The 26,759-nt window shown below is 48.0% G+C and overlaps 1 protein-coding gene across 1 annotated transcript; it reads left to right on the top strand.

The window, feature by feature from the left end:
* The first annotated feature begins 547 nt into the window (after nt 1–547).
* LOC101722242 (intraflagellar transport protein 172 homolog) lies at nt 548–26,759 on the top strand. The gene is given in 40 exon segments (XM_087215989.1): nt 548–586; nt 3,526–3,708; nt 3,909–4,021; nt 4,423–4,462; nt 4,753–4,818; nt 5,033–5,112; nt 5,398–5,485; nt 6,265–6,479; nt 7,458–7,581; nt 7,960–8,055; nt 9,505–9,666; nt 10,012–10,065; nt 10,262–10,365; nt 10,535–10,620; nt 12,518–12,594; nt 12,820–13,045; nt 13,048–13,067; nt 13,238–13,316; nt 13,529–13,649; nt 13,923–14,067; nt 14,564–14,653; nt 15,236–15,272; nt 15,275–15,339; nt 15,463–15,615; nt 15,696–15,812; nt 16,141–16,283; nt 16,889–16,982; nt 17,109–17,173; nt 17,369–17,549; nt 17,773–17,882; nt 17,998–18,127; nt 20,359–20,457; nt 20,637–20,746; nt 20,876–20,938; nt 21,148–21,235; nt 21,500–21,616; nt 22,167–22,277; nt 22,460–22,579; nt 23,588–23,671; nt 25,762–26,759. Coding segments are annotated over 40 exon segments (4,128 nt in total). The 3' UTR covers nt 25,795–26,759.

The following is a 26,759-nucleotide window of genomic DNA, read 5'->3' as shown; positions in this document are numbered from 1 at the left end:
ATAATAACTTTCCTTTTCAAAAGGTAATTGAACAATACAATGCATGATCATCTGGCACAGAACCAGGTAGACACATACTCGCTGTAAACTGTCAGTATTACACTTGTGATTCCATGCAAGTCATATAACTCATTTCAAGACTGTCGATTACTTTTGCCTGTCATAGCAACGGCTGTTTCCGAGAGTTTGAGGAGTAAGAGTGCACTCAGCCACACTGACGTCCGTACATCAACGAGCAAGAAAGACGATTCTGGCTACGTAGTACCCGGAGTTTGCGGAATACTTTGTGGGCGTGGCTTGGTCTTGGGTTTGCATACAGCGACGGGATTGGTCAAGGGGAGGTTTCCTCAAGCGTAACGTGGGCCCGCCCTACTTCTCACTGCGCTTGCGCACGTTCTGTTGGCTCCGTCGTGAACCTAGGAGGTGACGCGTGTTGCGCTCAGGTCGCGTTTGCGTCAGCGGATGTCGCGGCCGTCCCTTGGCGGGTTGTCCGGGTAACCGCAGGAGTAGTCGCTGTCTGGTAGCATTTGAGAGACAGGTGTCCGTCATGCAGTTGAAGCACCTGAGGACCCTCCTGAGCCCTCAGGTGAGGAGGCGCGCGCCACTTCCCTCCCCCAGCCACCGTACGGTCCAAGAAAAGCGGAGGAACTGAACTTTATAATGCGGAGCGACTACTTTGCAGGAGAACCTAAAGGATATAGCGACTATCCTTACTCTGCTGCTTTGACTGAGCTTTCAGTAGGCGATGTAGATTATTGATGAGCGTAGCTTTCATTCCATTCCATGCATCAGTTGGGTACTGGGTCCTATGCTGGTGCTCTGGGGGATCCGAAACCACCCGCAAGCCTGCCCCTGTCTTCCGGAGGCTCGGTCCACAGGGAGAGGCGCACGGTGAGCCATTGGATATAAGTCTCCACCGCATGAATTAAGCATGTTAGTGCTGTCCCTAAAAAGGGCGGGAGACTGAACCTTCATTCTGATGAAGATTTGTTGCATGAGATTCACTAGGGGAGAAGCTCTGAAACACAGTGAACAAAAGGTGGGTTTTGGAGTTGAGGTCAGACTTCAAGGTCTAGTTAACTAAATAGCCTGATATCTCTGACTTTAGCCTTTATCTCACAATCTCTTTCAGCACATTGGAAAATGGAAGTAGTGAGAATAGCAACTTTAGAGGACTTGGGAGAGAGTTAAGTGAGATAGTATACACAAAAGAGCACTATAAAATGAAAAGCGTTGTAAAAATTGATAGACAGGAGGGAGGGACATTCAAAATTGAAAGGAGCCAGGGGTGTTGGCACAAACCTGTAATCCCATCTTTCAGGAGGCTGAGGCAGGAGAATTGCTTTGAGTTGGAAGTCATATGCCAGATAGTGAGTTCAAGGCCAGCCTGAACTACATAGCAAAACCTTGTCTCAAAAAAACAAACGAACAAACAAAAAAATTTTTGAAAGAATAGGCAAACACAAAGCTAATAAGAATATCTGCATAGTTGAGTGTTTAATATATACCAGGGCAGCATAAGTAAAGACATTAGGATTGTGATTTATGGAGTCAGACATATGTAATTTGAATCTTGTTTCTGCCACCTACAAACTATATATAAACATTGGGCACATTACTTAATCTTTCTGTGCCTCAGTTTCCCACCTGTAAAAGGGGCATCATAATAATAGCGTCTACCTCAGAATTATGAGGTAAAGTGAGATAGTGGATGTCAAGCACTTATCAAAATGCCTAACATAGGACAGTGCTTGTTAAAGCTTAGTCGCTATTATTCTATTCCCCATCTCATTTCATTCTCAGGACAGTCCAATGTGATATATATTGTGGAGAAAGAAGAATTAATTGATTATAGGATTCAGAAAGGCTTCACAGAGGATGTGGCACTTGGAAAATAAGGGAAATTTGAACAAAAGAGTTGTGCTCCTTGATCAGTAAGCTGGCCCTGAATCTGTAATTTAAAAATTGCTTTGCCGTAATGGAAAAATTGGAAATGGAATCCTCCTTCAGTCTCTCAAAATAAGATGATGTCATGATGCAGGGAGGCCCAGATGCCCAGGATTGGGCATAGCCAGGAAGCAGGCTGATCAGCCAGAGTTGATGGGGAGCCTCAACCCTCTTCACCCAGTGTAATGAAGAGTTAGAGGACGACAGTTGTGGTGTGGTGATTTTCTGGCTCTGGTTTGAGGATTTTAGGGAAAGGAGCCTTTTGACTTGTGACTTTGGAGATAGTGGATTCAGAGTATAAAGTGACAATGTTTTAAGCCAGAAATCTAAATCCCAGGTGATTAATCAAACAGTTAGTGTAGAAGCTAAATTTTTTAATTTAGTAGGGAAACCTTTAGTGTCAGAAACATAGCTGACCAGAGCTGGTGGAGGGAGGGACAGACATGGTTAGCATGATTCACTGGGGTAATGATCGCTTCTGACTTGCACTTATGTGAAGTGGGTACTTAAGTGCGGGGTGCCATTGCTCATCCTGTCTATCTTAATTACTTTACTCCCCCTTCCAAATCTTTCACTGCCTCTTTCCTGCTAAATAAGCCAAACTCCTTGGCCTGGCTTCAGAGGTCTTTCCTGAGATGTCCCCAGTCTAACCTCCTCTCTGCTGCTACATATTTACCAGGTATTTTCAGCAAGAGTAAATTACTGTTTCTTGACCAGAGCTTGCCTTTGCTCATGCTATGCATTCAGTTACAGGTAATTCCCCATTGCATCCATTCTTCAAAGCTTAATTTCATTATCTCAGGCTTTTCCAAATTATCATAGCACTTTGTACGTATTTTTCTTTTTCTTTTTTAGAGACAGGGTCTCACTATGTAGTCCAGGCTGGCCTTGAACTCATAGCGATCCTCCTGTCTCTAGCTCCCGAGTGCTGGGGTTATAGGCGTGCACCAGTACACCTGCTGTATTTCTCTGTTAAAAAGAATTATCAGTACATGTTTACATTATGTAATGTGTACATTCATCGTGGGGAGCTGGCACACACACATCACATCTTAATCCTTTTTACTTCCTCTCCTCTTCCCTTCCCTGCATGTATTTCTCCCTTATGCCTTTTCCTATTTTGTACCATCTTTTTTATTTTGGTACCAGGAATCGAACTCGGGACCTTGCGCTTGCTCAGCAGGCACCGGAACCACTGAGCTAACCATTAGATCGTGGGGCAGGACCTATATTTTTCTCTTTGTCTTTCAGCCCCTGGCCAACTGCTTTTCTCAGTAAGGTGTTCAGAAATATATTAACTGAATGAATAGCATTGTAAAACTTATTAGAACAACTGAATTTATTTCAGTGGCAAACCTGAGATGTGAGGGAACAAGGAGGCCTCTGCAAGGCTGCAATGATGTGGTTGAATCAGTGCATTTACACTGTGAGTCTAAAAGCACACTGTCCTCAGTCCATGTTCTGGTGGCTTCGGAGTCCAGGATGGGGCTCAGGAATCTTTTATTTAAAAAAAAAAAAAAAAAGACTGACAGAAAATGGAGCAGATTCACAAAGCTGGACATGGTTTTGGCATTCTAGACCAGAATCAGGGTTTATTTTATCCCTGAACTTCTGCGGGATGGAGCTGCCAAGGTGACCTGCATGGCCTGGTCCCACAACAATGCCAAATTTGCTGTCTGCTCAGTGGACCGAGTGGTGTTGCTGTATGACGAACACGGGGAGCGGAGAGATAAATTCTCCACCAAACCAGCTGACGTGAAGGTGACGAGTACTCAGGGGCACGTTGACCTGTTGATGGGGTCTTAGAAACCTGGAAAACGTCTTAACCCACCTTCTAACGACGGGCACAAGAAATGGCCCACCCCTCCTTTTCTCAGAATAAATCTCTTTTTGTACATGCACCTTTTCTTCTTTTTACTCTCATGTCTTTTCATTATCTCTCTCTTTCTTTTTACTTCTAGTATGGCAGGAAGAGCTACATGGTCAAGGGCATGGCTTTTTCTCCAGATTCCACTAGAATTGCCATAGGACAGACTGACAACATCATCTATGTCTACAAGATTGGAGAAGATTGGTGAGGATAGAGATGGGGGGATGAGGTGGCCCCGCAAAGAAGGGGAAGCATGAGAAGTGCCTCGGTGTGGGAGGAATAGGAAGGATGAGGAGCTGAGCTCAGGGCTGGAAGGCAGTAGGCTTTCTGGAATCTGTGGCTGTGGCCTCCAGGCCTTTACTCGTCCTGTGAGTTCTGCAGTCCCATCCCTGGAGGAATCAGTAAGGTCAGCAGAGGCCCCACTATGGTGTTGCATCTTTGCTCTGTTTCTGAGCTGCTCAGGCTCCCTGTCATGGCTCCTTTCGGGCTCCTAGAGAGGGGTAGGAAAACTAGTGGGCCAGGGAAGGTATCTGGTCTTTCTTCCCATCCCTCAGCATCCCTTTTGGCAGCTTATTCAATGTGCTTTCCTTCCTTTTCTTTGGCAGGGGTGACAAGAAAGTCATCTGCAACAAGTTCATCCAGACGGTAAAGTTCAGAGCAGTCCTGAGAGCTTAAGATGAACAAACATGTATCAGTACATCTGTTTTAAATGCAACCAGGAATTGCACTTTCTAACCTCTGAATGTGGCTTTTCCTGCTGCAAGGATGGTACTGCCTAGCTGCTCACTGTTATCTGCCTTCCTGCTAGCAGCCAGTTGGGCACCCCCCGACCCTTCCCTGTAGAAGACTGGGGTAGTAGAGCGTGGTGGGTGTCCAGCTTCGGTAAACGTGCCGACCCACGCAGACAGGAGCCTCGTCAACATTTTTTCATACAGAGTGCTGTTACTTGTCTGCAGTGGCCCGCAGAGTACATCATTGTCTTTGGACTGGCTGAAGGCAAGGTAAAGAAGGAACGGGAAACACAGGAGAGGTGGTGGGTGGGGACAGTGGGTCTGGAAAGAGGAGCATTGTTCATCTTCTCTCTCGGAGCCAAGTTGCATCCTAGGGGATAATGGATGGGGACCAGAGTTGTGCATTTTGTTTTTGTTTTTTTTAAGGGCCTGGGTGGAATTGAAAGTAGCCTAACCAGACTTGTATCCATCCTCCCATTTTCAGGTTCGTTTAGCAAACACTAAAACTAATAAGTCATCTACCATTTACGGGACAGATTCTTATGTGGTGTCACTGACAACAAAGTAAGTAAGAAGGGCCAGGGAAAAACTCTGGGTGGGGGCGTCTGGGAGACCATAGTGTGAAAGATGGGGAGGCCCGAGGGGCCGGGGATTTAGCTTAGTGGTTTCACCACCTGCCTCGCAAGCTCAAGGTCCTGAGTTCGATCCCCAGTACAAAAACAAAAACAAAAAGACAGGGAGGCCTGGTAGCAGGAACCATGAGTGAGGTAGTGTTTGTCAGAGAAAGGGGACTTTCTTGGAGAGATGAAATAATCCATCCCTCTATTTTTCTCCTTTCCCCTTTTTTAGTTGCTCTGGGAAAGGAATTCTCTCCGGTCATGCAGATGGTACCATCGTGAGGTATTTCTTTGATGATGAAGGCTCTGGAGAGTCACAGGTATGAATAAATGGTGTTCTGCAATGAGGAGAAGTAAATCAGAGGAGCCTTCCCGAGAAGCCAGACATCTAAAGCACTGAGGTTGAGGCACTAGGGGAGGAGTCTGGAGGGCGAGACCTGGGGAGGGAGACAGGTGATATGGCCCACTGTTTACGGGAAGAGATGATTCAGGTGGAAGGGACCTTGGGACGAAGGGAGCAAAGATTCTGAGGCAAACGAAAACGGAAAATTATTCTCATTTATGTAAAAACATTTATATATATAAATTCATAGAAAAAAGTTAACTGTTTACTCTGGAAAAGGAGAAAGATGGAAATAAAAGGAAAACTTGATATTTTATGCTGTATAATCCAGTAGTATTTGAATCATTTATCTTATGAATTATATGTGTAATAATTGATTAAATGTAGCCTTCCTTAAAAAAAAAAAAAACAGAGCCAGAAAATCTGTGGGCCTAGCCAGTGTCGGCTAATGTGTAGAACATCTCCTTTGGGGTGGCTTTACTAGGTACGCATCAGAGATCTCCAACACACCACTATCTTGAGATCTTTATAGAGCATGAGGCCAAGAAGTGTGTGTAGGTGTAGAGGCGTGTGCGTGCATGAGGCAGAAAGGGACTTGTGAAGACTCAAGAGGAGGGTATGTCGCAGGTGGGAAAATGTTGGAAGAAAGATTTCTGCAGGATACCGTAGGCAGAGTGGGTGTATCAGGTGCCGGGATGAGGAATTTCTGGGGTGGAGCCCTAAGAGTATGACTAAAACCCTTTCCTTCTGTCTGAGGGGAAGCTGGTTAACCACCCATGCCCACCCTATGCCTTGGCTTGGGCCACCAGTAGCATTGTGGCTGCTGGCTGTGACCGGAAGATTGTGGCCTATGGAAAGGAAGGGCACGTGCTGCAGACTTTTGATTACAGCCGGGACCCGCAGGAGCGGGAGTTCACCACGGCTGCAGCGAGTCCTGGGGGCCAGTCTGTTGTCCTGGGAAGTTATGACAGGTGGGTACCCTTTCCCCGTAAACTCTCTGCCTGACCAAATTATTCTCAGCAGGAGTAGAAGCCTGGACGAAATGAAGTGTATGTTTCAGGGATTCTCAGATTGTAACGCATGCCCTCTCTTCTTCCTCCTCCCACCATCCATTGGCAGGGGCCGGCAGTTGTAAATGCATCGTGCTAGCGGTTTTGTCTCTGTGTTTCTCCAGGGGTTCCACAGCAGAATTCATCAGCCCTGTCTGTGTTCCCGTTGCCTCTTTCAGATCACTGGCTTGGAGTTTACCACAATACATTATCATTCCTTGCCTGTACATACCTGGCTATATTAAAGAGTCCTTGAGAACAGGGCTTATTATTTCTCTTTTTATCTCCGGTGCCTAAATTAGCATCTAGTGCATAGTAGGCAGTCAGTGTTTGAATGAATGACTGAATGGAAAGCAGATAAACAGTGAGGGTCTGAGTCCCATCAGTTTTTTGGTTTTTGTTTTGTGTTGTTTTTCAGTCATTCTTGCTCTGTAGTTCAGGCTGGCCTTGAACTCACTGTGTGACCCAGGTTGGCCTCAAACTCACGGCAATTCCCCTGCCTCGGCCTCCCGCGTTCCAGCAGCTCTTTGAAGGATGCTTTACCCCAGCTTTGTCAGTCCCATCTTTCTGTCCTCTCCACTCTTATGTTTCATGTTTCTTTCTTCTCTAACTCCTACCATTTCTCTTTTCTTTTCCCATGTTTCTCTACTCTGACAGTTGCTTTGTCTCGCTTGCCCCGATCTTTTGTTTTCTCCACTCCTGTTACTTATTTCATTTAATTTTGCCTTGGTTTTCCCAGCTTCCTTTGCCCCTTTTGTTCTCTCTGCTAAACTGCCCAGCTTATCCATTTTCTTCTGTTCCCTTTCTTCTCTGATATAGCCAATCTGATTTCTGTCAGAAGCTTATTTTCACGCCTTTGCGGAGCCTCCATCTCTTCTAAAAGCCTCTGCCTTATTTCAGACTTCGGGTGCTCAACTGGAGTCCTCGAAGAAGCATCTGGGAAGAGGCGAAGCCCAAGGAGATTGCCAACTTATACACCGTCACTGCCTTGGCCTGGAAGCGGGACGGCTCACGCCTCTGCGCAGTATGTCACTCGCAGTCCCTTTTGCCACTGGTGACTTAGGGAAAATCCTTCCTCTCCAAAAACACACTCACCTGGCAATAGGGAATCTCGCCCTTCCTTTTGATTCCAAACTGACAATGGAGTGTTAAACAGAAGTTTATCCTCACTTGGAGGCCTCACACGAGACAGCTGTACAGGCGGGACTGACTTCTCCCTCATTCTCCCATCCACACGTGATGCCCCGGAGTCCTGTGACTGCCACCTCTTTCCTTTCAGTACTTTCAAAAATGCCAGCTCTTCTTTAAATTCTAGAGCCTAGAATGTGAAGATGTCACTAGATACTCTCTTCATGCCGGAGTACAGTATGTGTTACCTTTATGCTGTCATTTTTCCTTCCAGGGCACACTCTGTGGTACAGTGGAACAGTTTGACTGCTGCCTCCGAAGGAGCATTTACAGGAATAAGTTTGAGCTGACCTACGTGGGACCCAGCCAGGTGAGCGCCCCCAGCCTCCTGCATTGAGACCTTCCATGGTCCGTTCATCCCTGTGGCACTTTCCCACCTACTGGCTGCAGCCACAGTGTCGAATTTAACCTTCATCCCTCTCGAGTAGCTCTTCTGAGGAACAGAATGTGTCATGTCGGGGAAACACCCTGGTAGCTTTCCTGCTGTTGTCCTTCCAGCCCCTCAGAAGAAGTCTGAGCACTAGGCTTAAGGGCTATGGAGATTCCTGCTTATGTCTCCCTGGTTTAAAACTTCATCACTCATCATCCACCATCAAGTTGATTGGAGATCTCACATGAACTCTGTTCTTTTCGGACATCAGAATTCAGTTTGCATGATGTTGCAAGCTAATTTCTCAGTTCATGGCCCAGGTTTTTTCTTTACCTCTATCCTTTTTTCTTTTTTTTTTTTTAATATTTATTTTTCAATTTTTTCCCTTAACGTTTTTTTTTTTTTTTTGTACCGGGGATCAAACTCAGGTCCTTGCGCTTGCACAGCAGGCGGCAAAACCACTGAGCTAAATCCCCAGCCCCTATCCTTTTTTCTTTATTGCTTGGTTCCTCTATTTTCCCCCCTCATTTTATTCTTTTTAGAAACATTTTTCTTTCTCTATTGTGTGTAAACACTGTTAGTCATCATGAATACAAAGCTAATTATCTGTAAGATATTGTCCCCTAATCAATAAAATCATCGTAGCAAAGGACACAACATGTTAAAAATAACGCCAGAGCCGGGGATTTAGCTCAGCGGTTTCGCTGCCTGGTGTGCAAACACAAGAACCTGAGTTTGATCCCCGGTACCAAAAAAAAAAAAAGAAAGAAAATTGGGCTGGGGATTTAGCTCAGTGGTTCTGCCACCTGCCTCGCGAGCAGAAGGGCCCGAGTTCGATCTCCAGTACCAAAAAAAAAAATAACGCCAGAGTCCATCATAACTGGTGCAAAGTTTTGTACAAAGAGCTAGAGGAACATAGAGTTACTGGTTTCACCCCGTTGAACTTGTAGAACAATGGTGCTGAGCCTAGGGCACGCAATGTGTTTTTTTAATTTTTAAGCCAAAAGATTTTAATGTAGAGTTGTTTTTTTTTAGAGTAAAACTTCTGTTTTCAGGTTTAATTGCAGTATTGGCACTTTGCAATAAATACATGGGTTTTGGTTGTGGTTTGGGCCCACGTCCCTAAAAAGGGTGGCCATCACTGTTCTAGAATCACATGTATTCTGAGCAGCAAATGCATAAAAATACACGAATACATGTAACACATAAGCAAATACATAACACATGAAAATCTTTCACGTGTAGTAAAGCCCTGTGTCAGTGTAAAGTGTCCTCTCCGCGGAGCAGAAACAAGGTGCTGTGCCGAGCGCTGTGGAAGTGGGCAGAGGCACAGTATGCGCACTCTTCTTTTGCCTGGGGGCCTCAGTCTCAGACTTGTCCCTTACGAAGGTGATTGTGAAGAACCTGGCATCAGGGACCCGTGTGGTGCTCAAGTCTCACTATGGCTATGAGGTGGAAGAGGTGAAAATCCTGGGAAAGGAACGTTATTTGGTGGCGCACACATCAGATACGCTGCTGCTGGGAGACCTGAACACAAATCGCCTTAGTGAGGTAGGAGCCAGGGACCTCTGTCCTGGGTGGGGAAGGGCCCCTTTGGCTTGCTGCTTCCGGGGACCCAGGGACTCGGGTAAGATACCCACAGGAAGCTCTCACTTTCTCGTTTCTGGGTCCTGGCTTCAAGGAATGAGAAGTTTAGAATCCTGCAGGGTGATTCACCATAGTTGGACTATTTTTGTGCTATCTTGGAAACATAGGGACCAAGGCAAGAATCTGACACAGTGCCACTTGTACAATGCCAAAACCCCCCTAAACTTGATCTGTCTGCCTCCTACCTATAATTCTTTCAGCTTTGTCTTGGGTAATTATCCACATTGTTTCCTTCTCTTCCTTTTGCAGGTAGCCTGGCAGGGATCTGGCGGCAATGAAAAGTATTTCTTTGAAAATGAGAATGTGAGCAGAGCTTTCTTCTCTGTCACCATCTTGATTGGCCCCCAGAAGCGTGTGTGTCAGGAGGGCAAGTTGCAAAAGATAAGGAGGCGGCAGATAAAGGGGAGAAATAGCCAGGAGAAAAGTAGGTGTCATCTTGAATTGCAGCCCACCTGCCTGTACCATTTTTCTTCATGCCTCCTGTCCTGTTCTTCCCCAGGTGTGTATGATCTTCAACGCTGGAGAGCTGACCCTGGTGGAATATGGGAGCAGCGACACCTTGGGCTCCGTGCGTACTGAATTCATGAACCCTCACCTCATCAGGTAACCTCACAAGGTTCTCTGAAACCTTGGAACTCAAAACAGTTCCTTTGGACTTTCAAATTCTGTGTCCTTCAGTTAATCTAAAAACTTCATCCCATATGGCACTTCAGAGCCCTCAGTGAAGTCCCAGGCTAACCCCATTTGCTTTCCCTTACCGTTCATGTTTCAGCGTCCGTATTAATGAGCGACATCAGCAAGGAATGGAAGATAATAAGAAATTGGCTTATCTTGTTGATATTAAGACTATTGCTGTCGGTAAGATTCTCTCACCATTTTAATAACAAAATAGATGCTTGTATTGCATTTCCATAGTATAAGTTTGTGTTCAGTGGGGAATCCAGGAATCGGAGAGGCACTGGGTAGATGTATAACCCCATTCTTTTTTTTTTTTTTGGTACTGGGGATCGAACTCAGGTTCTTACACTTGCACAGCAGGCAGCGAAACCACTGAGCTAAATTCCCGGCCCTATAACCCCATTCTTACAGGGGATGTATAAAATGTCGCAGTCCATACATGAGTGTCTAAACGTTAATGTGGGATGTAGATACATAGGTGTATATTAGAGAGGCCTGTCCATGTAATTACCACGTTCTCTAAGCACGTATCTTAGGGCTGGCAAATTGTGAATAGTAGTAAAGAATCATGAGCAGATTTATGAAGTTTCCTACTTAGACTTTATAGAACCATAAACTCTTGTGTTTTGTTTTGCTTTGCTTTGTTGTTTGTTTGTTTGTTTGGTACCAGGGATCGAACTCAGGATCTGCGCTTGTGAAGTAGGTGTGGTGCCACTGAGCTAAATCCCCGGCCCCCTGTTTTGTTTTTTGAGACAGGGACCCCTCTATGTAACTTCTCATGGTGATCCTCCTGAGTGCTAGGATTACAGGCATGCACCACCATGCCTGGCTTACATATTAATTTTTATCATAAAACAATTTCAAGCTTAGAAAAAAACAGATTAGCATGGATCCCTAAAAAGCAAACCAAATAATATATAGTGTAGCTGTCAAGACTGGGGCTGTGTGTGAGCTGAAATAAACTTTTCCTCCTTAAAGAAAAAAAAAGAATGGGGCTGGGAATGAAACCATCCTCCTTTACTTGTAACCTGTGTGATCTTACCAGAGTTCCCTAACCCTTCCATTCCTCCATTTCCTCATCCACATAATGGGGGCAAAAACAGTACCTGTGTCATATGAAAAGCACCTAGACCAGAGCCTGGTACAAAGTAAGCACTTACACATGCTAGCTGTTAACAGTAATGCTGTTATTGCTTGTTTACTCATACTTCGGCTTGTCAGAGCCTAACATTTTGTTATGTTCACATTGGATCTTTTATCTCTTCTCTTTTTTTTTTGGTGACGTCATAGGTCTGGAGCGCAGCGGGGGGAAAGACCCAGGTGATGGTGACAGAAGGTGTGACCACCATTGCCTGCACGCTGGATGAGGGCCTCATTGAGTTTGGAACCGCCATCGATGACGGCAACTACACCCGGTGAGAGGCTGCTGCTGACTGGTGTAGCAGCAGGAGGCCGTGCCTGAGAAGGGCAGCTGGGATGGCTGTGAAGCTGCCCACGTCTAATCAGGGCGGAGTGCTGCAGGGAGGAGACTAAACAAAGTGGGCAAATAATTGCCCAGCCCCTCCCATCCCCTGCCCAGGACAGATTAACTCACTGTGTAGCCCAGGCTGGCCTCAAAGTCACAGCAGTCTCCCACCTCAGCCTCCTGAGTGTTGGGGTTACAGGCACCCACCACCACTCCTGGCCCTTGTTTTGGTAATTCTTGCACATGAGTTCCGTCCGTATTTTGTGGGTCCCAAAACTTATGCAGCCTGAAGAGCCCTGTTGAAAGGTTTGTGCACATGGGGAGCCCTGAAACTTAAGTTTCTTTCAGTTTTCATCCAAATCCACCTGTGGGCTGGAGTTGTGGCTCAGTGGTAGAGCATGTGCCTAGCATGCACAAGGCCCTGCGTTTGCCCCCAGGACCACCAAAGAGACGGAGTCAGAGACAGATATAGAGTGAGGTGTGTGCAGCAGTTAAAAGATGAGGGCCGAGGTGCTTGGTCCCCATGGCCTGGCGTTGCAGCTGTGCTGAACAGGGCGTGCTGACTTTTGATCCTCATGTCTTCCCTCTTCCTTTCTCCTGCCTGATTTCCCTAGAATGCTGTTGAGGCTATGAACATGTACCAAGAGCTACACCGTTGGTACGAGTGTATCACTGTGGCTGAGGCCAAGGTACAGGATGTGTCTTCTTCAGACTCTTGAGAATCTGGTTCCACTGATTTCGGAAAACTGCTTTTGTCAGGAAAGCTATTGGAAGCAGGATAAGTTTGGGGGTCTGAGAGGATAAGGAGTTGGGATACGGTGACCTGGGAGGATTTGCACTGTTACAGAGGGACTGGAGAAGCACGGAAAGCAGGACAAGGAGGGCTCTGATGCCGGGCTCCTCTGCATGTGCAGGGACATCCAGCCCTGGAGAAGCTGCGCCGGGATTACTACCAGTGGCTGATGGACACGCAGCAAGAGGAGCGAGCAGGTGAACTTCAGGAGAGCCAAGGGGATGGGCTGGCAGCCATCAGCCTGTACCTCAAAGCTGGGCTTCCCGCCAAAGCGGCTCGCCTGGTGCTGACCCGAGAGGAGCTGCTGGCCACCACAGAGCTGGTGGAGCACATCACCACGGCCCTCATCAGGGGGACCTCCACGAGAGGGTACGGCTGGCTTGGTTTCCCCAACCCTCGTCTCCAGGGCTCCGTCCCCTCTCCCATCCAGGGGAATCCTGGGGTGCATAGGCCTCCCTGACTGCTGACATTCCTTCTTCCTGGAGCTGATTCTCGATTCCTTGTGTTGTAGCAGTTTCATTGTATATATGTGTTAACAGGCAGGTGACCTCTTTGAGAAGATTAGAAATCCACAGCGGGCCCTTGAGTGCTATTGTAAAGGCAACGCATTCATGAAAGGTACTAGCCACCCACAAGCCGTCCTTTACTATCGTGCACTTTTGCCCATCCAGTCCCTGGCGCCTCTTGCGGGACATGTATTCCAGTTGACTGGCTTGAGTGCTCTTCCGTTCCTCCACTTCTCATCTATTCTCCATGCTTCATTTCCTGGTTCCATTGTCCTGAGTCCCGTGCCTGGATTCCGAGCCCAGTACCTTCTCTGTCCCTGGCAGCTGTAGAGCTGGCTCGATCGGCCTTCCCCATGGAGGTGGTGAGACTGGAGGAGGCATGGGGGGACCACTTGGTGCAGCAGAAGCAGCTTGATACCGCCATTAATCATTACATCGAAGCCAGGTATGGCAGCATGGGAGTGAGTGGAGATTTGGGAGAGAAGTGAGAGGTGGTGGGCAAGGGAAGACACCAAGTCTGAAAGAAGAGATCTCAGACTATAGGCGGGGCCCCAGGAGCGAGTGCTCCGTGCTAGAGCACTGGCCTGGTACACACGAAGCCCTGGTTTGATCTCCAGCTCAGCAAAAAAATAAAAACTTAAGCTAAAGTGTGGATGAGGAGTTTCTTCCACTCATCCTCTTTCCTCATGCGTATTTATATCTTTCCCAACACTGCCAGGTGCTCCATTTAGGCAATTGAGGCTGCCCTGGGTGCCCGCCAGTGGAAGAAGGCAATTTATATCTTAGATCTACAGGACCGGAACACTGCATCCAAATACTATCTTCGAATGGCCCAACACTATGCGTCTCTACAGGAGTATGAGGTGAGGAAGAAGCCCTTCTGCAGCATGAGGCAATGCAGAGCAGGGTGTGAGGAGAGCACCCACAACAGGAAGTGGGGCCAGCTCACCAAATGCTTCTTAGCCAGGCCCAAACAGCAGTACCGCTGTGAATAGGAGGAAAGGGCCTACTGCCCTGGTTTCATCCCTGTGTGACACAGACACCCCAACCCCAGATTATAACGTGATCTCTAGCTGTCTTCCTGTGCCAGCTCCAGTGATTCTTCATGGATGACTCTATCGTAACTTCCGTGTAGAACTGCCTTGTTCTGCACAAATACGAGGGCCTTAAAAATTCTGTCGTGTTGCCCCATACTGCTTTGAGCTGGTCTTTGCTATAAACAGTGTAGGTGTTATTCACCGATACCCATCTCTTCCTCCCAGGCTCTCCACCATCCCAGCTGGGGTTTGTTCCTTCCTCCTGAAAGCTGCTGTAATTCTGTTGCTCTGAGCCTTTGTGTCTCCCTCTTGTCAACTGCAGATTGCCGAGGAGCTCTACGTTAAGGGAGACCGGATCAAAGATGCTATAGACATGTACACCCAGGCTGGCCACTGGGAGCAAGCGCACAAGGTAGCAAATGGGTGGAGTCCTTGCTGCAGAACTCTGCCTTATTCCTCGGCCTCTGACCTCCCTCCTTCACTGACTTCCCTGAAAGCTGTGAAAGTAACTAAACGGGCCGGGGATGTAGCTCAGTAGCACTGCACCTGCCTGGCAAGCATAAGGTCCTGAGTTCGATTCCCAGTAACTGATCCCTCATCACAGGGAAAGATGAGATGAGGAAAGGCCTCTGTCCCTGAGCCTTTAAGTCTGAAGAGGGCAGATGGGTTTGGGGGCTGAGCAATCTGAACTACCATTCCCAAGCTTCTGGTTACTTGGTAACTTTGTTCTCACCACTCCACTCCTGAGTGCAGTGAGTGTAGCAGGAGCATGGTAATGGGTGCGCCTGCCCTGAGCACGGGCCTCACATGCCCTCCTGCCTTAGCATACTGTGGGCTGCCTGTGGTCCTGCTGGATTTGTAATTCCCTGATCTGACTGGTAGAGTGGCAGTAACCAGCGTCCCGTGACTTGTGGGTGAGTTGCAGTTCCTGAACAGACAGGTTCCCCTGAGGCCCTGCCTCCCCGGTGAATTGGTACCTCATGTCTCTGCACAGCTAGCGATGAAATGCATGTGACCAGAAGATGTGTCGGTGCGTACATCACTCAGGCCCAGGAAATGGAGAGGCAGGGCAAGTACCACGAGGCTGAAAGTTGAGCTGTGGCCTCAGAGGAGGCATGGAGGCAGGTGAGGTATCAGAGCTGGGAGGAAGGGTGGCATCAGAAGATGCATCCCCCTGCCCAGATGCCATGGCAGCAGGTCTCTAGCTGTATGAAGCCCCAGGTCTCTGCCATCCCCAGGCTCTATGTGACAGTGGAAGAGCCTGATCTTGCCATCACCATGTTCAAAAAGCACAAGTTGTATGACGACACGATCCGGCTGGTAGGAAAGCACCACCCAGATCTACGCAGTGACACGCACCTCCACCTGGGCAAGGTGAGCCCCCTCCCGGCCCTGCCCGCTCTTCGCCTACCAGGCTTCCTCTCCCCATCTCCATCCGGACCCCCTTCCTGCAGGAGCTGGAGGCTGAAGGCCAACTGCAGGAGGCAGAGTATCACTACCTCGAGGCCCAGGAGTGGAAGGCAACAGTAAATATGTACCGGTCCAGCGGGCTTTGGGAAGAGGCCTACCGGGTAAGGGGTCCAGGGCCACTCGGGTTCCAGCGGTCCTTTCCCACTCTCGTGTGACTAATTCTAAACGGGGCAGACCGTCTTTGAAATACAATGCAAACCAGTCTCTCTCGTTAGAAATATGTTCACATCCATATGCACAAACTTTAATTTGTAATTTTAAGGGTTTGCGGACTTCCTGAAGCTGGTCCTTGCTCCCTGTGTACATCAGCCTAAGTTAAGAGACCGTGACACTTGGCCACCTGATTTGCATCACAGCCGGGACCGTGAGGGCAGAAATGGAAGGGAGCAACTCTGCAGTGGAGGATTATTCAGTGGTTTTGCTCTACAGGTGGCCAAGACTCACGGAGGAGTGAATGCCCATAAGCACGTGTCCTACCTGTGGGCAGAGAGCCTGGGAGGAGAGGCTGCAGTGAGACTGCTTCACAAGCTGGGACTCCTGGAAGCCGCTATTGACCATGCTGCCGAAAACTGGTGAGGCCTAATACCTTCTCCATGGGCCCCTGTATGAGAAACATGTCCAAAACCCAAAGCAAGCATGAAGAAATGCAGCGAGAGAGAGAGACCCTTGGGAGGAGAAGACAGAGCAGCACAATTCAGTAACTGCTCCCCTTGTCAGGGCTCAGATGGCGGTACTTCTCCGGCTCTGAGCGGAAGGGCAGAGCAGGAACAACTGTAAAGCTGGGATGCACTAAGCAGTGACGTACTTCTGGGAGGCGGAAGTGCGATTTTGTTAAATGCAAAATGAGCTCTTCTTAAGCAGATGTTAGGAAGGCCAGGAGCAGACTCAGATGTCGAGAGCAGTCTTGCTCATCTTTGGAGAGCCGGGGCGCAGGGGGAGGTGTGGGAGCACAGAAGCTCTCCTGCTGGCTCCAGGGGAGGCAGGGTGGTGGCCAGCTGTCTCTGGCCCCGGTCACAGCGCTGTAATGATAGCAGACTGCCTGCCTGTCTTCCTTTACATCTCCCTTGCTGCTCCGTCTCTTCTGCCATCTTTAAATCTGCCCCTTCCCTCCCCTCAGTCCGTTCTCTGTCTTCTCTTGCATTCTGTAAATATTAAGTAGGCAAACCTCCCGTTTCAGCTCCTTTGAATTTGCTTTTGAACTCTCTCGCCTGGCCCTCAAGCACAAAACTCCTGAGATTCATCTCAGATATGCTATGTACCTGGAGGACGAGGTATGGACGTGACTTGGACCCTTCCGTTCCATCCCCTGCTCACTGCTGCCTGGTGTCAAAGCCCTGCTTCCGCTGCCTGTGAGGCCAGCCGGGCTCTCATGATTGTCTCCCTTTCTCTCCATGAAGGGTAGATTTGAAGAGGCTGAAGCTGAGTTCATCAGAGCTGGAAAACCCAGGGAGGCAGTCCTCATGTGAGTCACCCCGTCAGTCCCTTATCCTGTCCTCCCAGGCACAGCCCTGGGATCTTCCGTGGTCGTCTTCACCTCATTCAAACCTAGTGTCCATAAATCTGACTTCCCTGCCCCATTCCGTGTCTGTCTGTCTGTCTCCATGGTGAGGCCTCAGTCCTGTACTCAGAGCTTCCTCTGTGTCACCCTCTGGGTCAGGTTTGTCCACAGCCAGGATTGGGAGGCAGCTCAGCGTGTGGCCAAGGCCCATGACCCTGACAGTGTCGCCGAGGTGCTCATGGGACAGGCCCGAGGGGCCTTGGAGGAGAAGGACTTTCAGAAAGCAGAAGGGCTGCTGCTTCGGGCCCAGAGGCCAGGCATGGCGCTCAGTTATTATAAGGTGGGCACTGAATTTGAGCCCATGAGGGGAGAGTGAGCGCATGCGAAGCCGCAGAGCACCGTGCTCATCCCTCGTGCTGAGGTGGCTGGGGGAGGGGAGAGGACAGGCAAGAGGAAGGAGCAGAGTCCCCAGGAGCCCGGAGCCAGTGGCCAGCGGAACCTCTGTGGCAGTGGGAAGCTTCCACGCCTCGCTCTGGCCTCCTGACACTTGGTAGTCTGAGCAGGAGGCTGGACTGTGGAGTGACGCTCTGCGGATCTGCAAGGACTATGTGCCTGGCCAGCTGGAAGCCCTACAGGAAGAGTACGAGCGGGAAGCCACCAAGAAGGGGGGCAGGTATGAAGCCAGGGCCCCTGGGAGTGTCGGCAGGGCAGGCCTGTGTCACCCAGTGTGCACAGCTGGGCCACACTCCTCTCCGTGTTCCTGGTCATGAATACACTCATCCCCACAGGGGTGCGGAGGGGCTCGTGGAACAAGCTCGGCAGTGGGAGCAGGCTGGAGAGTATGGCCGTGCGGTGGACTGCTACCTCAAGGTGCGGGGCTCTGGAAGCAGCAGCCCGGTGGAGAGGTGCTGGATGAAGGTGAGGGCACCAGACTTCCCGGCCCTCCTTCCTCAGGCCGAGCTTCCCTTCTCAGACATTCATCTTTATCCTCCTGTGTCTTTGTTTCCAGTCGGGTAATAGGTATCTATTGAGAGCCTGCTGTGTGCTACAGGCAGAACCTATAGACCCTATGAGGTCTATAAAAGGGGACGTAAGACAGAGCCCCGATGGCCAGAGTTTAGGGGATGTTAGAGTAACATGCGGCTTGGTTGATTAATGTTGTATCTGAGTAAAGACTGAAGTATATGATTTCATTCAAAGAAGGGTGAGGTCTCCACAGGCTGGAGGGTCAGGAAGGCTGTGAGGAAGGAGCAAGGCCTCAGACAAGGGCCAGGTGGCCAGATGGAGGCCGTAACGCAAGAATGGGCTGCTCTTCCTCCACCCACCCGAAAAGAAACCTCCAGCAGATGAAGCCAGGCCAGTGTGCTTCACTGCTTCTAAGACAAACTGTCTTAGCCAGAGAAGTGGAACCAGTGGGGACTGTGTGTATAGAGTGTGTGTAGGCAGGTGTGAGGTAAGAATTGGCTCACACAGTTATAGAAGTGGGCTAGTCGCACAACCTGCAGCGCCGGAGAGCTGATGGGTAGTTCCTGTTTGAAGGCCAGCAAGCTTTAGACCCAGGAAGAGTTTATGGCAGGAAAACAACGTCCCCGTTCAAAGGCATTCAGGAAGAAAGAATTCTCTCTTCAGGAAGGGCTAGCCTTTTTGTTCTATTCAGGCCTTCACCTGATTGGATGAAGTCCATTCACATTAGGGAGGTCAAACTGCTTTACAATTTAAATGTTAGCCCCATCCAAAAACACTATTGCAAATATCCAAAATAATGTTTGACCAACCATCTGGATGCCATATATCCTGGTCAAGTTGACTGTCATATATACATATTCACCTTTCAATGCCTCTGCAGTTGGGATGCTGCACAGTTTATTTAAATGCTGTACCTCAGATAGAGTGAAGTGTGCTGTTGAGCATCCTGATGAGATGAAACGCACCAGCCCTCTAAACTAAATGTTGGTGTGATGATAGCCCTGCAAGATGTGCCTTAGGCCTCAGGGCTCATCACAGAATAGCCCCTAGGAGCTGGGACAAAGAAAGTAGAAAGAAGAGCTGATCTGGCATGAGATTCTAGCCGATTTTAATCAGTAAGGGCCAGGGATTTAGCTCAGTGGTTCTGGCGCCTGCCTTGTAAGCGCAAGGTCCCAAGTTCAATCCCCGGTACCAAAAAAAGAAAAAGAAAAACAAACAAACAAAAAATCAGTATTTATTAATTTATTAATCAGTGTTTTACTCTGGATCGCTGTTGACTGGAGTCCATACATGACTGCACTTTCTTCAGATTAGCCAGAAGATTGGCAGGAGCATGCTTTAAGCTTTGAAGGGTTTGGCAAACCAAGAAAGGGAGCACTAACAGGTGCAGGAAAGTACAGGGGAATTAGCATGGACTATAGCTAAAATGGATCATGGAAATTGAAATCCAGTGAGGATGTCAGCATCACAGTGGAAACAGTGATTTTATACAGGGCGTGGGTTCCTAGAATGACAGTTTCAAGAGTTGAAAGGAACTGGCAAAATCACCTAGACCAGCACCGTGCACTAGAAACAATGCAAGCCATGAATGTATGCCACATATGTAGTTTAAATTTTCTAGTAGCCGTGCTAAAAAAGTACAGAGAAACAGGTAAAAATAATTGTAATATATTTTATTTAATCTACTACATCTGAAATATTTTAACATACGAATTAAGCTTAACATTATGGAGATATTTGCCATTCTTTTTTGTTTTACTATCTTCAGAATTTACTGTGTATGAATAAAGAAACTGAGGCTCATAAAAGCCTAACAGAAATTATTGCAGAATGCCCCAGACCCCTCATTCCAGGGATTCTCTCTATGCTATGCTACCAAGATTCTATTTGTGACCGAGGACTTGAGAAACCAGTTTGTCACGGGTGGAATGATAAAGGGCTTTCAGACAGTGCAAAGTGTCTGAAAGGGTTAGAGCGAGCGAGCTGAGCAGAACAGATAGGTCTACTGCTGGTCAGCTAAAGGTTTCGATGGACCATGAGCCAGGCTTTGCCCAGGAAGGTGGAGGACAGCACGAGAGAGAAGGTTGTCATCTGGAGGGAAAAGGTATCTCGTGGGTCTGGCTGAGGGGCTCTAGCTTTATTTGTCCTCCCTATTCATTTCCATCTTCTGTTCACCCACCCAGGCGGCTGAGCTCTCCATCAAGTTTCTGCCTCCCCAGCGCAGTCTGGAAGTAGTTCGGGCTGTAGGACCCCAGCTGACTGGAATTAGAAAGCACAGTGCAGTAAGTAGGGTGCTGGGACTGAAAAGACAAGATTGCACTGAGATGGGTTGGGTGATGACATCACACCCAAAAGGTGTGTGAGGTGGCAGTGCTCTGGGGAGACAGAGAGGAGAGCTTACCGAGGGGAGACTTAGGCAGTCGAGGGAAAGATGGTCTCCACGTGGTTGGCCCATGGGCAGGCTGCTGAGCTCTATCTGAACCTGGACCTTGTCAAGGAAGCGATTGATGCTTTTATTGAGGGCGAAGAGTGGAACAAGGCCAAGCGTGTGGCTAAGGAGTTAGATCCTCGGTAAGGTTATGACTCCTCTCCCTGGGACATCCTCTTTGACTTCTTTTGTAAAGACTGAGAGAAAGTTCTTATGGGGAAGGTACAGCACCCCTAAACCACAAAGCTAGAGCTCTCTGTGCTTCTTCACAGGTATGAAGACTACGTGGACCAGCATTATAAGGGTTTCCTCAAGAGCCAGGGCAAAGTGGACTCGGTGAGACTCGCAGTTAGTGGGAAGCAGAATGCAGGGAGAAGCCTGGGTGTAGCTCAGTGGCAGTACTTGCTTAGCTTGTGGGATCCCTAGCACCACAAAACAACAAAAACAGTAAAAGCAGAACGCAGAGAGCGGTAGTAGGTTCTCTCCCTCTCTCCGCCTGTGGGTCATCTCTCTCCTCTTGAGCTGTCTTTTCCGTCAACCCATGGCTGGTGGGCGTGGACGTGGTAGCTGCTTTGGACCTATATGCGGAGCAGGGCCAGTGGGACAAGTGCATTGAAACAGCTACCAATCAGGTACTGCTCTCTCCCACTCCCACGCCCTCTGTACACTTTCCCCTGATTCCCCCACTGCTCCAGAGCTGCCTCTCTCACCCCAACCAAGTCCCAGCCCCCAGAGACCCCTAATAAGCACCAGAGCTCAGCTTTCCACCCTCTGAAATTGGGGTCTCCCATGCCCTTGCCTCCGAATCACACCCATGGCCTCAAGTCACCACCCTCCCCCATGACCTGGTCCTCCAGACCCCTACCTGTGCCAAGCTTTTCCTCCCCACCCCACAGAACTGCAAGATTCTGCACAAGTACGTGGCTCTGTATGCTACTCACCTGATCCGAGAGGGTGGCTACGCCCAGGCACTGGCCCTCTACGTGCAACATGGAGGCCCTGCTAACCCACAGGTACCAGTCTTCTGCTTGGCGTGAATGTTTCCACCAGGGAATTCTTTCTTCCTCCTCTGGAGCTCCCCATCCCTTGAGGGATTGTCCTGAAGGACTCTGTCCCTGGACAGCCTCATGCCCATGTCCCCACCCAGCCTCTCTAGAAGGATTACCATTTGAAGAAATACCTACGCTCCCGGCTGATACCTAGGGACCTGTCTTCCAGAGAAGAATCCGCACACCCCTCAAGGGCCTTAACAGCTTTCTCTAGAGAACAAACTGCTCTCCTATGAGAAAATCACAGCTCTCTGAAGTATCAGCCCATTAACACTGTGCCAGCGTTCACACCCATACATTTGCCCCCACTCCCAAAGTATCATCCAGTCAGATTATTTTCTCACTCTTTTCTCTTCTCTAAAAATAATCAAAACTAAATCAAGTAAAAATAACCAGCACTTTGTCATTGCTCCGACTCCTACACACATAGCCTGTTTCTCCTCCCTTTGACCCCACGTCCACTGACTCACTTCGGCTTAAGCCCTTCACCCAGATCCCCCACCCCTGTCTCTAGAACTTCAATATCTACAAACGGATCTTCAGTGACATGGTCAGCTCTCCAGGGACCAACAGTGCCGAGGCCTATCACAGCTGGGCGGATCTTCGGGACATGCTCTTCAATCTGGTGAGGAGGCTGGCCTGCCAGGAAAGGGTTCCTCTGCTGCCCCTTCCCCTCCCTCCTCTCATGCCCTGAGCCTTGGCCCGCAGACACGTCTCCCTGCCTGTGTCCAGTGGCCATCAGTGCCCACTCCCTGGCCCTGGCCTCCTCTGAACTCTGAGCCGGGCTATGTTCTCGTCCTTCTCTAGTGTGAAAACCTAGTGAAGTCCAGTGAGGCAAACTCTGCTGCCCATGAGGAGTTCGAGACCATGCTGCTGATTGCTCATTACTATGCCACTCGCTCTGCAGCCCAGAGTGTCACACAGCTGGTGAGATTCCCGGGGGGGGGGGGGGCGATGAGCTGCAGGGTGCTGGGTACTGGGTACCTACAGACTTGAGGTTGAAGGAATCCAAGTTCTGGGCTGTTGGGTTTAGGCTTTTGGACCACTGCGCTTTTCGTCAGTCTAAATCAGGCTTCAGCCCTTGCTGAGACAGGTTTTCTTCCCATACCGCTTTGAACTTTTTTTGTTTTATTTTGTTTTTGTTTTTTGAGACCGGGTTGCACTATTTTAGCCCAGGCTAGCCCCAACCTTGTGATCCTCGTGCCTCTCCCTCCTGAGTGCTGGGATTAAAACAATAAACATGAAAAAAATCCATAGGAAAAAATCCATAGTTAATTATGATCAGCATGATTAATACATTGGAGAATAAGTAAAAATGCTTGGAATCCCTCTTTCCAGGTCTCTGCCAGATCCTCCTGCCTCTGCCTCCAGAGTGCTGGGATTATAGGGGTGCACCACCACAGCCAGCTTGCTTTGACCATCTGAGTCTCTGTCCACACAGCTCCAGGACCTTCTTATGTTTAGTTTATTTTTACTTTTTTTTGGGGGGGGGGCAGTGCTGGTGATTGAACCCAGGGCCTCACATATGCTAGCCCAGTGCTGCACACTAAGCCACATCCTAAGCCCTGCCTCATAATTTTTAAACATTTGAGTCCCCTGATTTCTTTATTCATCTCCTATAATGTACCCTTTTTTTGTAGTACTGGGGATTGAGCCCAGGGCCTTTGCACTGAGCTACATCCCAGGCCTTTCTCTTTGTTTGTTTTTTTTTTGAGACAGGGTCTCACTAAATTACCCAGGCTGGGCTTAAACTTACATCGTCCTGCCTCAGCCTCCCAGTTGCTGGGATTACAGGCATGGACCCCCCCTCACACACACCAGTTTAATACTGATTGTTGGTTTCCTAGTTCTGCGTTGCCTTCATTGGAGAATCATTGGTCTGGTAGCTCAGTGATTGTAATGCCAGGATCATAAAGCTTTACCTTTAATCCTCAGGAAACTGTGGCTGCCAGACTTTCTGTTTCGCTCTTGGGTCACACCCAGCTACTACCTGCAGACATAGCAGGCACTGCCGCCAAGGTGAGTTGAACAGGAAGGGTGGGGCTAAGAGATCCGGAAATGCAGTTGGAAGACAGGAAATATCCCTGGAGCAAAGCTGATTGTGGGGCTGATGTTATGGAAGATGAAACTGTCCTGTGTCTGCGCCTGGTTTTCTCCCTGCCACCTGGAGAAGTAGCACCAAGCTCAGCTTGCACACTCACATTTTCAACATGGCTTTTTGGGTCTGACTGATGGGAGTAAGGAAGTCAGGCCCAGAGGGTAGGTTTTGAACAGAAGGGTGGTATGCTGGGAGAGGGCATGGGAGCTCTGTGCCCTTTTTCACATCCCCTGATCTTTTCATTTTGGGAGTATCTTTTATAATAAATAATGTGTTTCCCCGAGTTCTGTGAGTTGCTCTGGCACATAAACTGAACCCACAGAAGGGAGTGTGGGAATTTTGACTTATAGTTGCTCACATAGAAATACAAGTAAAACAACCTGGAGCTTGCAGTTGGCGTCAAAAGTAGGGAGCAGTCTTGACTGAGCCCTTACTCTGTAGGATCTGCTCCTGTCTCCAAGTAGACAACGTCAGAATTGAGTTGAATTATACAGCACTCGCCGATGTCTACTGCTGAGCACTACTTGCTTGGTGTGGGGAAAACCCCTCAGCTCACACAAGCATCTTGTGCTGTGAGAGTAGAGTAGGAAAAGTTCAATTTTCCTCTCGGCCTGGGTCATATGGTAACCTACATGTTTGATGTTTTGAGGAGCTATGAAACTCCTCCAAAGTGGTTGCTACACCATTTTACATTCTCACCAGCAATATATGAGGATGCCAGTTTCTCCGTGTCCTTCCCACATTTCTCTCTTTTATCATAGTCATTCTAGTGGGTGGCAGTGAAGTGATAACTTATTATGGTTTTGACTTGTATTTCCCTCATGGCTAATGATGTTTGATTATTTTACAGTGTGGTTATTGGCCATTTCCTCCTTGGAGAAAAGTCTATTCACATTCTTTTTTTTTTTTTTTTTTTTTTGGTACCGGGGATCGAACTCGGGTCCTTGCGCTTGTGGGGCAGGTGGCAGAACCACTGAGCTAAATCCCCGGCCCATACATTCTTTATTTTTAATTGGAGCATCTCTTGTCTTTTTATTCAGATATTAGAGTTCTTTATATATTCTGGTTACAAGTCTCTTTTGTTAGAATTTGCAAATATTTTCTCCCATTTGGCAGGTTGCCTTTTCATTTTCTTAATGGGGTCCTTTGTTTTATTTGGTTTTTGTTTGGGTTTTTTTGAGACAGGGTTTCCCTGTGGAGTCCAGGCTGGGCTCAAACTCCTGGTGATCCTTCTGCCTCAGCCTCCAGAGTGCTGAGATTACAGGCCTGTCTTACCTTGCCTGGCCTTAATGGTATCCTTTGAAACACAAAAGTTTTTACTTTTGATGAAATCCAACTTACCTGTGTATTTTTTACCCTTTTATGCTTCTGTTGTTATGTATGTAGCTTTGCCTGATCCAGTCACAACAATTTACTCTTAGTTTTTCTCCCAAGAGTGTTGCAGGTTTAGCACTGACATTGAAGTCTATGGTCAGTGTCGATGTAACTGTTGTATATGGTGTAAGGAAGTGATCCAAGGCATTCTTTTTACGAGGCTATTGTCTCAACATCATTTGGTAAAAAGACTACAATGAATACCAAAAACAGTGCCAAGTAAGTTGTTTTGGCTGGAAGGGTTAGCAGGTCATTGGGCTTGACACTGACAGCTTCACACAAGTTCTGGCTTGTCTCTGGAGTCCCAAACAAAGGAGTACTGAGACAAAATTTTTTCATTTTGTTTTTGAGACGCAGTCTCACTATGTAGTTTAGGTTGCACTTGAACTCACTGTGTAGCCCAGGCTGGCCTCAAACTCATGGCAGTCCTCCTGCCTCAGCCTCCTTGGTGCTGGGATTATAGGCATGGACCACCCCTCCCAGCTGTACATTGTTCTTGTGTCCTGCAGCCTTGATGAACTTACTGTTTTACTAGTGGATCCCTTGGATTTTCTACATAGATAATTCATCTGCACATACAGGTAGTTTCATTTCTTCTTTCCAATCTAAACAGTACTTATTTCTCTTTTCTTCCAAGCTGCCCTCCCTAGAATGTCCAGTGCAGTGTTGAACAGCAGTGATGAAAGTAGACGTCCTGGTTTTGTTCTTGATCTCAACAGGAAAGCTTTCAGTCTTCTGCCAGTGTGGTGTTAACTGTGGGTTTTGTAGGTGAACTCTTGATTGAGGAAGCACCCTTTCATTCCCAGGTTGTTGAGTCTTTCTGTCATGAATGGGCATTGGATTTTGTCAAATACATTTCGTCTATTGAGATGATCCTGTGGTTTCTTTCTTTATTGATATATTGATTTTTGGATGTTAACTCAACCTTACATAATTATAGTGTATAAATTCCACTTGTTCATTGTATATAATCCTTTCAAATGCTAAATGGTTTGCTGCTACTTCCTTGAGGATTTTTGTGTTTACAATTATAAGAGATACTGGTCTTATAGTTTTCTTGAGATGTGCTTGTCTGGTTTTGGTATTGTGGTAATATGGCCTCATGGAATGAGTTGTTGTCTCCTTTTCTGTGTTTTGGAGGACAAAAACTGGTACTGTTGTCCCTTGACGTTCACAGGGAATGGGTCCCAAGACCCCTGTGAGCACCAAAAACATAGGATTCTCAAGTCTGTTATATAAAAGTGTAATAACCTACTCATGTTCTCCCATATACTTAAAATCATCTCTAGATTACTTACCTAATACATCAGTTCTATGTTCAGTACAGAAGCAGTTTCTTTTTGAATAGGTTTGATTCACAGTTGGTTGAATCCTGGTATGGAATCTACAGATAGAGAGGGCCAACTGTATTGATGTAATTGTTTTGGATTTTCAAGACAAGGTCTCCCAATGTAGTTTAGGGTGGCCTTGGACTCACTGTGTAACCCAGGCTGGTGTCAAACTCAGGGTGATCCTCCTGCCTCTGCCTCCTAATTCCTGGGATTACAGGCTGTGCCACCACACCCAGCAACTGTATTAATTTGAAAAAAATATTTGATAGAATTTACCAATAAAGCCACTTGAGTTTGGGCGTTA

Source organism: Heterocephalus glaber, unplaced genomic scaffold (assembly GCF_053883595.1).
Source record: "Heterocephalus glaber isolate CG9 unplaced genomic scaffold, H.glaber_assembly_v1.0 deba00001457, whole genome shotgun sequence".
Lineage (NCBI taxonomy): Eukaryota > Metazoa > Chordata > Mammalia > Rodentia > Bathyergidae > Heterocephalus > Heterocephalus glaber.
Note: the sequence above shows the minus strand (reverse complement) of the source record. Positions and strands in the feature narration are given on the sequence as shown.